This window comes from Tympanuchus pallidicinctus, unplaced genomic scaffold (assembly GCF_026119805.1).
Source record: "Tympanuchus pallidicinctus isolate F22 unplaced genomic scaffold, pur_lepc_1.0 scaffold12, whole genome shotgun sequence".
Classification (NCBI taxonomy): domain Eukaryota; kingdom Metazoa; phylum Chordata; class Aves; order Galliformes; family Phasianidae; genus Tympanuchus; species Tympanuchus pallidicinctus.
This window is the reverse complement of record NW_026294637.1, coordinates 16,712,694-16,726,735: the sequence shown is the minus strand read 5'-3', so window position 1 is coordinate 16,726,735 and position 14,042 is coordinate 16,712,694. Positions and strand designations below refer to the sequence as shown.

The following is a 14,042-nucleotide window of genomic DNA, read 5'->3' as shown; positions in this document are numbered from 1 at the left end:
ATGATGGTGATGTATATTTTACCAGCCAAAAATGTCTGGGGTTGGTTAAATTTAAGATACACAGTATGGATTCACTCTGGTTTCTTAAAGTCTTATTAAATCTCTTATTAAATCCTGCAAACATCCGATATCTTTCACAGTGAAAGGCAAAAAGCTTCTACACATTCCCACAAAATCCAGTCAGTAGTGAGGCTGAATCACCATCCCCACAGCTTGAATTTCAGCAGATAGGGCCTCTCAATTAAGAATGTTAATCAAGAGGGCTTCTCATCCTGCTTTTTTTATTTAATACAACTGAAAGAGCATAAAAGAATTATGAGTTACTTGTTTACATTTCCTCTGCAAACTTCGTGTTGCTTTTTTCGGAACTAGATCTTCATTATTTTGCATTCAGCATAGGGACAAACCAAACAGAAATTATTCTGATTTCTAATTCATGTACACGCACTATGATTTCTCAAGTGGTTCACTACTTTGCTCTCTACTGTTGTTTGACAGACAAGGGAACTGAATTCTTTGGGGAAGTGTAAGCAACACTCAGCTACAGAACATAAAACATGCCTAGAGCCTTTCAGGATAAAATGTAGAATAATCAATGTAGCTTTAGAATTGCACACTATTCTCTTTAACTGTTTGCACTCAGACAAGATAGGGCATCATTTCAATGTGGCCTTTGTGAAATGTCTTCCTCATTTGTGTGCACATAGCTAGCATTGTATGATTGATTTCTTTGAAAGCAGGCACTCATTCAAGGTTATGCTAAATGGAACACATTTGCTACAGGGCATGATCAACACACTACTGCTTGCATGACCACAATACAGCCTGCTACAGAAGGAAGCTGGCCAAAATTGAAGCTTGGCATGCCTATATGTTCTATTTTGGTATTTGTGAAATGACCACGAATGCTATTCCAGATTTGAAGCCCCTTCACTACCTGAAAAGGCACCCTCCTGCCTTGCAGTTCACACACAGAGCTACCAGCTGGCACACACTATGTTACGTTTCAAAGCAATCAGTTCCCTCAAGACAGCACATAGACAGGCATTACCAAGGAAATAAAGACACTCATCACCATTCTTCTTAAATTTTATTCCATAATAAAAAATAGAAGATGAAAGAAAGGGTGTTCAAGAATTAAAGCAATTATTGGTCAATATAAGGAACAGAAAACTAATTATCTTGATGATGATTAAGGACCTGGTTCAGCAAAAGTAATTCCGTGTTCTCCCCTGGCATATTTGTAGGCTTCCACAAAACAGAAAACCAGATTACCTTTAACTGAAGCAGGTCCTATGCTATTTTCAGAACACTTGACTTCAAATTTTATTTATCCTTCTCCTTTTGCTCTTTTTCCTTCTTTTCACGTTCAGCTTTTGCTTCTTCCTCCTCATGTTGTTTTATCAACTGCTCCACCTCCTTTTGCTTCAGAACCCTTATTACTGTTTTCCCATTCTCTCTTGTCAGCGTTGCAATTTCAACTGAAACACAGGGAACAGACAGAGGCATTACGTACCGTCCTTCTGAAAGAACATCATCAGAAAGGTCAAGCGGTTACAACTGACAATGAAGCAGAGGATTCTTGTCCTGCCTCCATCTAAAAGCTGCCTGAATGGCAAGCCAGGTGGCAGCAGTCCTCTTCTGCAGCAGCCCTGTTGTGCAGCAGCCTGCACCAGCTCATCCACAGCTCTCCAGTGCTTCTTCCACCAGGCACCACTTCTGCTGCTGCACTGAGGCCTAGCCAAACCATGGTTGGGAACCTGGAGCCGGCCAAAGAAGATCATCCTCACCCAAGTCAACTGCATGTCACTTAGCAAAGTCAATAAGGATCATCAAAATTATTTTCTAACGTGAGCTATAAAATCTAACAAACCACAGCTGAAGTATAAAAAATTCTCAACATACTCTCTATTTTTTATATATATATATATATATATAATATATATATTTATATATATAAAGTCATCCAGCATTAGAGAACTGCTTACCTTTCTCTGCAGAAAGTTTGCTGACATCCATGGTCTTATTTAGAACCTTAATAGCTAATGCAAGTGCGGTCTTTAAGGTCATTTCTCCTTCTTTGTAGTCTTGCTTCAGCATTGACACAGCTGCCTATGAATTCCACAGAAATTTAAATGGTATCACTGGGCAATCAAACTAAGTTTTTTGCCAGATAATATCAGAACATGAGGAACACTGTTTCTACAGTTATCCATTTCTGCTCTGCACTCATAATCAAGCACTCAGCTTAATTATTACAGTGTCATTCACATCTTTGAGAGAGAAAAGTAAAAAGAACTTACAGCGCTGTTATTGCCAATGCACGTAGCTTTCCAACCTCCATAATTGCCACTGGGATCACTTTGATACAGCTGAAATCCATAATGCTTATCCCAACCAATATACAGCAATGAAACACCAAAAGGACGTTTTCCTGTTGGAAGGAAGGCCGTTAGGAACAAGATTGGTCATGGGTGACAATTACAGTCTTTGATTTCCTTTGTCAAATCCTTTCCTGTGAAGTAGGATTTAACAGACCGTTCTGCACTTCTGTTACTTGAGATAAGCATTACAGCCTTTCTAAGTGCTGGGGGATGGGAGGCAGGGACAACTAGCAGAGATTGCTTTCATTTAACCCCAGCAGCAGCTTATCTCTGTCTCCAAAAATTGGAATTTATCATTCCAGGACTTCAAATCAAACCTCAGCATTTAAACTATGCAGTGGTTATTATTCAAGCATTTAACTCCTAAGAGTCAATCAAACACAAGTACATTAAAAGGTCATTCTTTCACAGTGCCCACATACAAAATACCAGAATCACCCATTCATTTACTGAGGAACGCTCCTCACAACATCATTTTCTAATATGGTATTTGATCCACAGAAATACTATTTTTTCCAGTGTTACAGTACTGATACCCTGCTTCTTTCTGAAGGCATTCACCAAGCCCTAGAGCACTCAAAGCATTATAGGCAATGGGCCTGAGCCTCAGCTATCAATCTCTCAGTGACTATTTCAGCAGCAAACCAAGAGCTCATAATTTTGACTGACTATTCCCTTAAATTTAGCTACTGCTGTTTCTCGGTGTAACTTGTTACAGAAGAATACCTTTAAACCCTTCAAAGACTTGGATGCTTCAAATTACCTAAGAGAATCTTTCTTTAGACACTTAAAAGCACTATGGTTCATCACACTTCCTTACCTCCAAACTGCGTGTAAGCCTGCTTGATGTCACACAATGCAGTTACCAACTGCTCGCAAGGAATGGGCTCTTGATACTGTAACAAATACCTATAGCATGAAAGACAAGGGGTCTCAAAATCCTTTTTGACAGTATCCTGCTACCACATTGAACTGAAGAACAAGTTTCTAAGTTAAAATAAAACAGATCAGAGAGGCTTAAAAAAAAAAAACAAAACTACTTGTACTAAGTGCATATTCATAGTGATTTAATACATAGACTGAACCTAACCTTGGAATTAAGCAAAGCCCCATGACAACAGGCCAACCTACCTCTGTGCAATCAGCCTCAGCTCATTTGTTAGAACGTTGGCATCTGAAGTTATTCCTGCAACACTGCAAGCCATATCCCTGCAAAATGAACATATGAATTGGATTCCTATCAGTCCCCAAGGAATAGTCACGTCTACGTACAACACTTCAAACAGAATGCCTGCTGCTGGGCTTCTATGATCAGAACTACACTGCTGCCAGGCAGAACAGATTGATCCTGCATCTAGAGTACATCCTAAGTCTGACATAACCATATTGCAAAAGCAGAGGCAGACAGCAGGAAATGAGCAGGTCAGTACATCACTGGCATGGTTCTGAGGACCACCAAAATGATTAACAGTGCTGACACCTTCACAAGAAGCACTGGCTACACAGCAGGACCCACACAGAGGCCACCCACCAGCCACATGAGAACCCATATGGACCCTCAGTGCAATGCGCTGACTCACACTGCATTCGTATGAATGTAACTTAGTGATGCCAGCCATTAGAAAAGTAACTGCTTTAGCTGAAAATCATCTTTGTTTTAATTGTTTCATTAGCTCCTTATTCAATAGATCTTTGCTAAATCTCATACTGCTACAGAACTTTCAGTACAGACAATAATTCACATTGTTTTATCTTAACAATTTCTCAGAGCAGCTGGCCTAGGCAGCCACTCCAGTGCACATTTTACATCACCGCCTTGAAAATCCACCACTTCCTACAGTTCCAGCTGCTTTCAGGATAACAAAGAATGGGACACTGACAGATGAAAACCTACTTGTGTTTCACAATGCATCTTACAGCAAGGCTTAAATTCTACCTTCCCTACAGGCAAGACAGTCTAACACTGAACCTCTGGAAAAGCTAAAAAGGTCGAAGCAGTGAGATAAGCATCTCTGCTACAACTGTGGCAAAGAAAGCTGAAACAGGTTTTATCCAGTTTGTTTCAGTGTCTTTGAAATACACAAGGAAAAAAAAAGGCTTAAAAGGGAATGCTGAGCCAGCAGTGTGCTCCTGCAGCTCAGAAAGCAAACGATATCCTGGGCTCCATCAGAAGAGGGGTGGCCGGCGGGGACAGGGAGGTGACTGACCCCTCTACTCTGCCCTTGTGAGGCCCCATCTGCAGCACTGCATCCAGGTCTGGAGCCCCCAGTACAAGAAAGACAGAGAGCTGTTGGAGAGGATCCAGAGGAGAGCCACAAAGATGATCAGGGGACTGGAGCACCTCCCCTATGAGGACTGGCTGAGGAGCTGGGCTTGTTCAGCCTGGAGGGGTGACCTCATTGCAGCCTTCAGTACCTAAAGGGAGCCTACAAATAGGAGGGGAGTCAACTCTTTGAAAGGGTTGATAACTGCAGGACAAGGGGAAACGGTTTTAAGTTGAGGGAGGAAAGATTTAGGTTGGATATTAGGGGGAAGTTCTTTACTACAAGAGTGGTGAGGTGCTGGAACAGCTGCCCAGAGATGCTGTAGATGCAGATTTCTAATGCAGACCAGGATGCTGTTGGCCCTCTTGGCCACTGTGGGCTCACATTCAGCTAAGCATCAACCAACACCCCCAGATCTCTTTCCTCTTCAACACAGTCATCCAGCCACTCATCCCCAAGCCTGCAGTGCTGCATGGGGTTGCTGTGGCTAAAGTGCAGGACCTGGCACTTGGCCTTGTTGAACCTCATCCCATTCACCTCAGCCCAGCGATCCAGCTGATCTAGATCCTTCTGAAGGGCCTCCCTACCCTCAGGCAGATCAACACCACCTCCCAGCTTGGTGTCATCTGCAAACTTACTGAGGGTGCACTCAATCCCCTCATCTAGGCCATCAATAAAGATATTAAACAAGATGGGCCCCAGTACCGACTGCTGGGAGACACCGCTTGTAACAGTCACCAGCTGGACTTAACTCCATTCACCACAACCCGCTGGGCACGGCCCTCCAGCCAGTTCCTCTAAAGAAGTGTATACCTGTTGTAGACCTGTCCCAGGCCGCAGGCAGCCAGTTTCCCCAGAAGAATACTGTGAGAGACCGTGTCAAAGGCTTGGCTGAAGTCTAGGCAGACTACATCAACAGCCCTTCCCTCATCTACCAAGCTGGTCACCCAGTTGTAGAAGGAGATGAGGTTGGTCAAGCACCTGCCTTTCACGAACCCATGCTGGCTGGGTCTGATCCTCTGCCTGGACACCACGCACGTGCTGTGTGATCTCACCCAGCATGATGTGCTCCATAACTTTCCCAGGTATCGAGGTCAGGCCTGTAGTTCCCCAGATCCTCTTTACAGCCCTTCTTGTAGAAGGGAATCACATTGACAAGCCTCCAGTAATGATCCTTGAGGTCCCTTCTCCAACCCAGGCCATTTTGTGATTCTGTGATACTGTGCTCAGATTTGTGCATTCTGTATTTCCCTCCTCTTGTTATTTAACCAATTTAATAGTGATGCAATAACCTTACCTTGTATGGGTAAGTAACAACATGTTATTGCACCTAGGAAATTCTCTTTGGAAATAAAAACATGATGCTTCTTCAGAAGAATCACTGAAGCAAATAATATCAACACAGTCACACACATCCAGAATGCTGCATCACATCAATACAAACCCTCCAAACAAAATAAATCCAGGTCCAACGCTAAAATGCTTGAATAACAACAGTACTTTGTCACGGGTAACGTCAGCAGACATCCAACCAGCATTTCAACTTACTCATTCAGTCTGTAGATTTTTTCTGAGAAGAAAACTTCATCGAGCAGCTTATGAATGTTGCGCCTCTCCGCAGCCAGCAGAACGCCGTCATTGGCCAGGATGCCCAAGCAAGTACCTGCATGTCCAATTGCCTCCATGGCGTACTCAACCTGGTACAGACGGCCTAGGAAACGAGTTAAATTGCAATAAGGCAGCACTGAATGAGAACACATACAAGGAAAGGTGAATTTGCAAGAATTACACACATGCCTGTTTCACAGTTTAGGACTAGTTCCTCAGGCTGGGGCCAGCAAATGAGTTTTTTTGAAACAGAGGATGGAATCAGAAGTGCACAAATTTGAGAAGGTAATCTTGGGCATAGTTAGCATGGGGGAAAAATAATCTGAAGAGTAGATCTACTTCAGAAGAGACAAAATGGGTTAAAAAAAAAAAAAAAAAACCTGAATCATTTATAACGGACATTTTGTCTCTTAAGAAAAAAATTACTTGCAAGTACTGGTGGAACAAGATCACAGCAGCAGCATCAGTAACAAAATAGTAACAAACTCCATCCACACTCAGAGAAAAGGCAAAGGGTGATGAGTTATTAAGGTGCTTAAAAAAAAAAAAAAAAAAAAAAAAGCAGTGGAATTTGGTGTAAATATACAGATGTGAATATGGTCACACCGACACCTGAGTACAAGAACTGGAAAGCCTCCATCCAGGGACTCTGCTGTACACAGAGCTACTGTGACAGGTGAAAGTGGTTTGTGCAACTCACACAGAAACACAGAACGGCCCGGGCTGGAAGGGACCTCAAGGATCACAAATCTCCAACCCCCTGCCACATGCAGGGCCACCAACCTCCACACTTAATATCAGCCCAGGCTGCCCAGGGCTCCATCCAACCTGGCCTTGAACACCTCCAGGGATGGACGGGGCTTCCACAGCCTCTCTGGGCAGCTGTTCCAGCACCTCACCACTCTCACAGTAAATAATAAAATAAATAAATAAGAACTCATACAAGGACGGACACACAGTGCTCCCAACCAACCGGCCCTGTGCTGAACAGCGTTACGTTTGAGAAACGGAATGGAAGGTGTTCAATTAGAAACGTAGGGTCAAAAAGTACCTTCTGGAGAAAATATGGTGGTTCTGGAATCATATCTTCGAGACTGCAAGAAGGAACAGCTCGTTAAGTATCGTCACCCTCCGCCGGAGCACAGCACCCCAAGAGGAGCAGAGCTCAGAACGGCCCCGTCCAGGTGGGCACTGCCGGTACCGCCCCGCCCGCAGCCCCGCATCGCGCCCACTCACCATGGTGCCGGAGCGGCGGGGCAGCGGGCCTGCAAAACATCACAGCGCGTTAAGGCGAGGCGGGCCATCCCCACACGGCCCCCAGCCCAGAGGAACCCGCCCGACCCCCGCCGGCAGCCTGGGGCGCTCCGGGCCCGGAGTGCGGAGTCATCCTCACAGCGACAGAGGGGGAACGAAAGCCTCATCGCCCGCCCCGCTCCCTCTGCTCACACTCCCTCCTCCCCTCGCTCACTCACAGGGTGCCGAGGAACGCGCGATGTGCCGAAGGGTCGCTGAGGTGCAGCAGGCGGGAAGCACTGACCGTTACAGCCTGTCCCACACCTGCACCGCAGCGTCGGAAATGGCCGCCGCGCCTGCGCGGTGCGTCACCCGGCCGGGGCGGTGCGCGTCCTTACCACGTGACCGTATCACGTGACCGCAGCCGTGGCCGCCTCGGCCTCTTGCGCGCCGCTCGGTGGAAGGACCGGGCCGTGCAGCGCTCCGCCATCTTTATGGAAAGGGACCTGGGGGTGTTGGGTGATGCTCGACTGAACGTGAGCTAACAGTGCGCCCAGGTGGCCAACAGGGCCAACGGCATCCTGGCCTGCATTAGAAACAGCGTGGCCAGCAGGAGCAGGGAGTCATCATCTCCGTGTGCTCAGCACTGGTGAGGCCACACCTCGAGTATTATGTTCAGTTTTGGGCCCCTCACTACAGGAAAGACATTGAGGCCCTGGAGCGCGTCCAGAGAAGGGCAACGAAACTGGTGAGGGGTCTGGAGCACAAACCTTATGAGGAGTGGCTGAGGGAGCTGGGATTGTTCAGTCTGGAGGAGGCTCAGGGGAGACCTCATGGCACTCTGCAACTTCCTGAAGGGAGGTTGTGGTGAGGAGGGGTTTGGCCTCTTCTCCCAGGCAACAAACAAGACCTGAGGAAATGGCCGCAAGTTGTACCAGAGGAGGTTTAGGTTGTACATAAGGAAGAACTTTTTCTATCAGAAAGTGGTCAGGCACTGGAATGGCTGCCCAGGGAGGTGGTGGAGTCACCGTCCCTGGCAGTGTTCAAGAGGCGTCTGAATGAGGAGCTGTGAGATACAGTTTAGTGCTTGTGGTAGCAGTGATAATGAGAAGACAGTTGGATTAGATGATCTTGCAGGTCGTTTCCAACCTTGCAATTCTATGATTCTATTGCAGCCCCACCTCACAGGGCCGCCTCACATACGCTGCGGCCGTCTCAAACCACGTCTTCTCCACCGCCTCCTGGCCCAGCGCATACATGTCCATCAGGTGCCTCCACCCCGTCCTGGCAGTGACCATGAGATACTCCGTGTTCTGCGGGTGCAGCAGCGCTGTGTGCGCCGCCATGACCAGCGACTGCGCGAAGCGGCCGCTCACCAGCAGGAACAGCGCTGCCCGCTCTGCGCCCGTCAGCGGCAGCACGCTCTCGAAGCCTGCCAGGACGTGTCCACCTACACCGAGAGGCTCCTCACTCTCCACCATCATGTACATGATGGCGATGGCCGCCTCGAACACGTAGCAGCCGTAGCTCATGTCGCTGAAGTCCAGCACGCCCGACACGCAGTACTGCGGGGCCGCCCCGCGAGGGGAGCCAGGAACCACCAGGATGTTGTGGTCGTTGAGGTCCCCGTGGTTGATACCTAAAAGCACAACGAGAAACGCTATTTAATAACTGCATTCTGTTGGCATTGACTGCCATGGTATTTAATAACTGTAAGCCAGCTGCGTTGGTGCGCCTGTTTCCTTGAACAAACTGCAGCGTGATTGAGAATAAAACACTCACAAGCTCGAAAACTGCTTATCTTGGGTGTGACTTTCTCTTTGAACTGCTGGATGACCCACTGCACAATGTCTCGGTGCTCCTTCTGGCCCAAGGCATCCACGTACTGATCCAGAAGAGGGACGTTCGCCAGGTTCCAGATGAACTGATCTCGATGCAGACTTCCTACTGATGGATGATGGAATTCCTGCAGAAAGAGAACAAAATAGGCCATAAATTAAAATTCATACTTCATCCCAACAAGCAGAAGTAGAATCTGAAGGATTATTTCATCACAGAATGGCCTGGGTTGAAAAGGACCACGATGCTCATCTGGTTCCAACCCCCTGCTGTGTGCAGGGTCGCCAACCAGCAGACCAGGCTGCCCAGAGCCACATCCAGCCTGGTCTCGAATGCCTCCAGCGATGGGGCACCCACAACCTCCTTGGGCAACCTATTCCAGTGAACAGTAAGATATGCAAGCCTATCAATATCTCCATAAAACCTGAATGTTTTTTCTCCATTCTTCCAGTATAGATTATCCTAAACCCTTTGTTGCTGAATCACTTAAAATCAATGGTGACTTCCTGCAGAGTGACAGGGATGCTGCTGCACAGAGGCCTTGCCAAGGCTGCAGTCACACAGCTGGATTCTGCAGCTGGTGCTACAGAAGCTGCTGGAGCAGAAGAGACAAAAACTGCCACAGATGCACTCTGTGCATTTAAAGAGTTGAGAATCATCTGACATGTGCAATGTCATTAAGACAGAACTGCTTGGCAGAGCTGCTAGATGGAGCTTTGTTCTTGTAAAAATGTGTACAGGCTCTCAAACATCCATCCAGTACACAGAGACCCCAGCAAACAGCCCCATGTGTGCTTCTCACTTCCCGTGAGCAGTTGGCTCCTCTTAAAGAGAAACTCAGGTTTAGAATTAAGGCTGTTAGTTAAGGATAGCTAAATGATAGTTAAAACTGGAACTCATGTAGAAATAAGGAACAACACCAAGCTCAAAGCAAAAATCACAACAGAGGATCCCTAATGCTGTACAGAAGACCAGGTTGGTAGGTAGATTGCCATTTGGTGAGCAACCACTGCAATTTTCCCTGCACAAATTAACACAGAACTACAAAGAGATACCAGATGTGGGAAAGGCAGTAAAGCAGAGATCTCAGCAATTGCCTGAGCCTTTGTCGCTGTCAAGTCATCGATAGCTGCTTATTTCCACTAGAAGATGTGAGACACATTCAAGCAAAAAAAGATAGCAGAAAAAGGAAGTGGTGCAATGATATTTTGTGCACAAAAGAACAGATGGCACATGGCCTTGCTGCCCAGCTGACAAAGCAAATTGACTGGATAGAAAAGACAGGCTGTACATTCCCATCTGCCATCAGAAAATGTAATGCCTTAGCTTTAGTTTTGGTGTCAATGACATTGAGAAGTTTTGATGGTAAGAACTGTAGTATTCTCTCCCTTAGATGACAAATCTTGGTACGTGATAATCCATATATTAATGGCTTAAGAGCCTTTTCCATCAAAATTTGCTTTCTTATCTACTAAATCCTCCTCGCTGCACAAGTTGCAGGCATCTTTTGAGACTAGCTGGCCCACATACATTATTTTAATCACATTATCAGAGCACAGCCAGACTATTAAAAGGCAATAGTAAGTTATCTTTCCCAATGGAAAAACACCGTTGTAATTTCAGAATGTGGTGAGTGAAGCTAGCAATTCACACTTCATAACTGTCTGAAGGCAGTAGCCAGAACACAAAAAGAAAAGGTTAATGAAAGGCCATAAATAATGCAGGAATTCTTTTATGTATCTAACTTAATTACTGGATGATTTATCACTTTTATTACCCCGTATAATTACAGAATACAGAAATAATCTCCTATGCATTAAGATTATTTGACTGAAAGCAGGGGAACTCAGAGAAGTGTCACACATCTCTCTCCATTAACACAGCTGGCATTACAGAAAAGGAAATGACTGCTCCTGCTGCAGCAATGGTCACTGTCCTAATGGCCAGGAGGAACAGAGCAAGTCAAAGTGAGTTCAGAAGAGAAGGGCCAGCAGTACCCAACACAAGCATTTAATGCTTCGGAACCACGCTGTGCGTGCTCTGATTCAGGCAGCTGGGGTTCGCTCTCCTTATTTACCAGGCTTCAAATGCCAAACAGGTGAGTTCTGTGTGAACAAGAATAAAGGCGGTCTCCCTTATTGTGGTACAAAAACGCATTGCAAAAGGATCACTGAGACTCTGCTATAAGCAGTGAGCAGTCAGGTTCATCAGGTTACTTGGGGCAAGGTTTTAACCAGTTTTACAGCACGCAGGGTGGCATCCAAAAGTTGAATTAAGCTCTGAAATCACCAACTTCTGTTTTAAAATCAGGAAAGCTGACAGAAAACAGTAAGAAACAGAGAGGAGAAATGAAATGTGAATGAAATCTGCGAAGCCGGAACAAGAACTCACTCACCTCTGTGAGAGCTTTATCCAAACTGGCAGCTAGCTTACCAATATCATACAGAAGCTGAGTAGGTGCAGCAATTTTAGCCACAGGTGTGCCCGGCAGATAAGTCAGCAGTCTGACCATGTACTTTTTGTTTCCAGATCCGCTACCTGACAAGCAGAGATAGTCAGTCACTGCAGCATACTCTACTGAGTGTTACTTAATGCAAGAGGCAAACGGATTCTTCACTCTCGGATGCAACTGATAAAACTGATCTCACTCAAAGACTTGATTTACCAGAATGTGAAGCAATGATGTGCAAACCTTGCCACAGCTGCAGGCTGTGCTGGATGCCTGGTCCTCGTGCTTGGAATTAACCCTGCACACTGCAGCTTTCACTCAGTGCCTCCAGCCCCTCGCCTACAGAGCTCTGTAGGTGCCCTCAGGAATCCCAGCTTGTGTATGGAAGCAGTGAAAATGAAAGCAATGTGTTACAGATTTTCTTCCAGGCACTGTTTAAGCGATTTATTCAGGCATCAGATCATAGATGGGCTGGAACTGTATTTTACACCATTCTGTGCACGGACAGGCAAATCATATTGTGATTTAGTCAGTATGGTTTGTTATTTTTAAGTGCACAGATACGTCTGTTTTTTCAAATTATATGGAAATTGTTTTCAGAGTTAAGTGTTCCTTGGCTGCCGAAGTTCGGACTTTCTGTGAAGTTTGGACTTTCACAGGCAGTCAGCTGACACCTGACCACATCCATCCTCTGACAGCTACGCTGCAACTTGAGCTTCTACTTTTGATAGCCAAATTTACTTTAATTTTGGAGAGTCCTGTGCAATTCTGTCACGACTACAACCCGTACTACATCTAAACTGTTAACTTTAAACAACTTTGCATGAATAGACCCAGAGAACCTATCAGGGCAATTTAAATGAAAAAGCAGCTGCAGGATAACCCACCCTTCCCTGTGCTTGTAGTTCTTACTAAAACAACCATCTTCCCACCAGCAATACCAGCAGCGAGCCATCCTGCACCCACCTCAAACCACACCTGCAGGAGCTTGCTGCAGTGCTGCTGCTCTTACTCTGCTCAAGGTCCAGCATCTCTGCTGGCTTTTCTGCACTATGCAGGGCATTGGATGGAGCTCAGCTCTGGCATTCTGAGCACAGTATCTGTGCACCCCAAAGTTACTTCATCCGAGAAATCCTAGCTCAGAAGCTGAAAAGGAGGTGTGCAGCGGATTGGGATCTACAGGAAGTGCCAGAGCTGCAGGGCCTGGGAAATCACCAGCCTTCTGCATCTTGCCTGAGCTCGCTCACAGGTGCCCACCGTTACTCCCCGTTTGTGCCAGCACAAGAGGGCGGGATCCAGAAGCGAGGCAGACCTGCGCCGTGACGAGGCTCTCGTTCACCGCCAGGCGCGGTGGTGGAGCCGCTCACCTGCCCGCAGGGCCATGATGCTGCCGTCCTTCGTGAGCCGCGGCGTGGCCGCGGGGAAGCCGCGGGCGCTGAGGAACACCATGGCCTGGGTCTGCGCCTCGATGAGGGCGGGCTGCCGGCTGTCTTCCGAGTTGGTGATCTTGAGGACGTATTCCTCGGCCCCTTCGGCCTCGCCTCCGCTCGAGACTCTCACGTGGAAGTTCTGATCGTCATAGCTGGGCAGGGGCCTGACCCACGCCGCCTTTAATCCGAACACCTCGGCCACCAGCTCGGCCACCTCGTCCTCGCCGAAGGCCGGCTTGGCGGCTTCCCGCTGGCGGCGGTCTCCGGAAGCCATCGCGTCTGTGAGGAAAGAGACGAGAAGAGGCGAGCGGTGCCGTGCCACCGGAGGCAATCGGTAACTGTCGCAGCAAACCAACCACCGAACCGGCCCCGTTCTCCCCCAGCGCTCGGAGCCGCGCGGACCTTTGCCCTGCCCGGCGGAGCGCCCGCTGCCCGGCCCGGCCTCCCCCGCGAGCGGCCGCAGTGAGCAGGAGCCGCCGGACCTGCGCCGTCCGGCCGCGGGCGGCCAGCGCAGTGCAGCCGCCCCGAGGGGGGAACGGTGGTGGCCGGAGCTCGGCGGCAGCCCCGGGGAAGGGAACGGCGGCGGCTTCCCGCCTGCAACAAAGCGCCTGGCGGCACGCGCTCCCCTACCGGCCCACAGCGGGGCTGCGTGCGGTACGAGCGCGGAACAACGCGGGCCCCTCTGCCTCGATCGTTTACCACGACCGAAGCCGTGCTCGGCCCGCAGCGAGCCGGGCTCGGGGCTGCCGCCACGGGCCGAACCCCGAACCCTCGGAGCGAAGGGCGGGCGGAACTGCGAGCAAGCAGCAGGGCTGAGCTGATGCAAAGAGCTCTG

General features: G+C 47.9%; 2 protein-coding genes across 2 annotated transcripts; both read right to left on the bottom strand.

The window, feature by feature from the left end:
- Nucleotides 1–1,073: 1,073 nt before the first annotated feature.
- On the bottom strand, nucleotides 1,074–7,863 carry PSMA4 (proteasome 20S subunit alpha 4). Its single transcript, XM_052672212.1, has 9 exons — nucleotides 7,729–7,863; nucleotides 7,493–7,521; nucleotides 7,308–7,350; nucleotides 6,197–6,359; nucleotides 3,516–3,593; nucleotides 3,205–3,293; nucleotides 2,304–2,434; nucleotides 1,989–2,112; nucleotides 1,074–1,481 (listed from the first exon to the last, which is right to left on the bottom strand). Exons 2-9 carry the CDS (start codon nucleotides 7,493–7,495, stop codon nucleotides 1,327–1,329), a joined length of 786 nt encoding a protein of 261 aa, XP_052528172.1. The 5' UTR covers nucleotides 7,496–7,521; nucleotides 7,729–7,863; the 3' UTR covers nucleotides 1,074–1,326.
- Nucleotides 7,864–8,568: 705 nt separating this feature from the next.
- HYKK (hydroxylysine kinase) lies at nucleotides 8,569–13,629 on the bottom strand. The gene is made up of 4 exons (XM_052672210.1): nucleotides 13,145–13,629; nucleotides 11,724–11,866; nucleotides 9,272–9,455; nucleotides 8,569–9,128 (listed from the first exon to the last, which is right to left on the bottom strand). Exons 1-4 carry the CDS (start codon nucleotides 13,479–13,481, stop codon nucleotides 8,656–8,658), a joined length of 1,137 nt encoding a protein of 378 aa, XP_052528170.1. The 5' UTR covers nucleotides 13,482–13,629; the 3' UTR covers nucleotides 8,569–8,655.
- Between the last annotated feature and the right edge of the window lie 413 nt (nucleotides 13,630–14,042).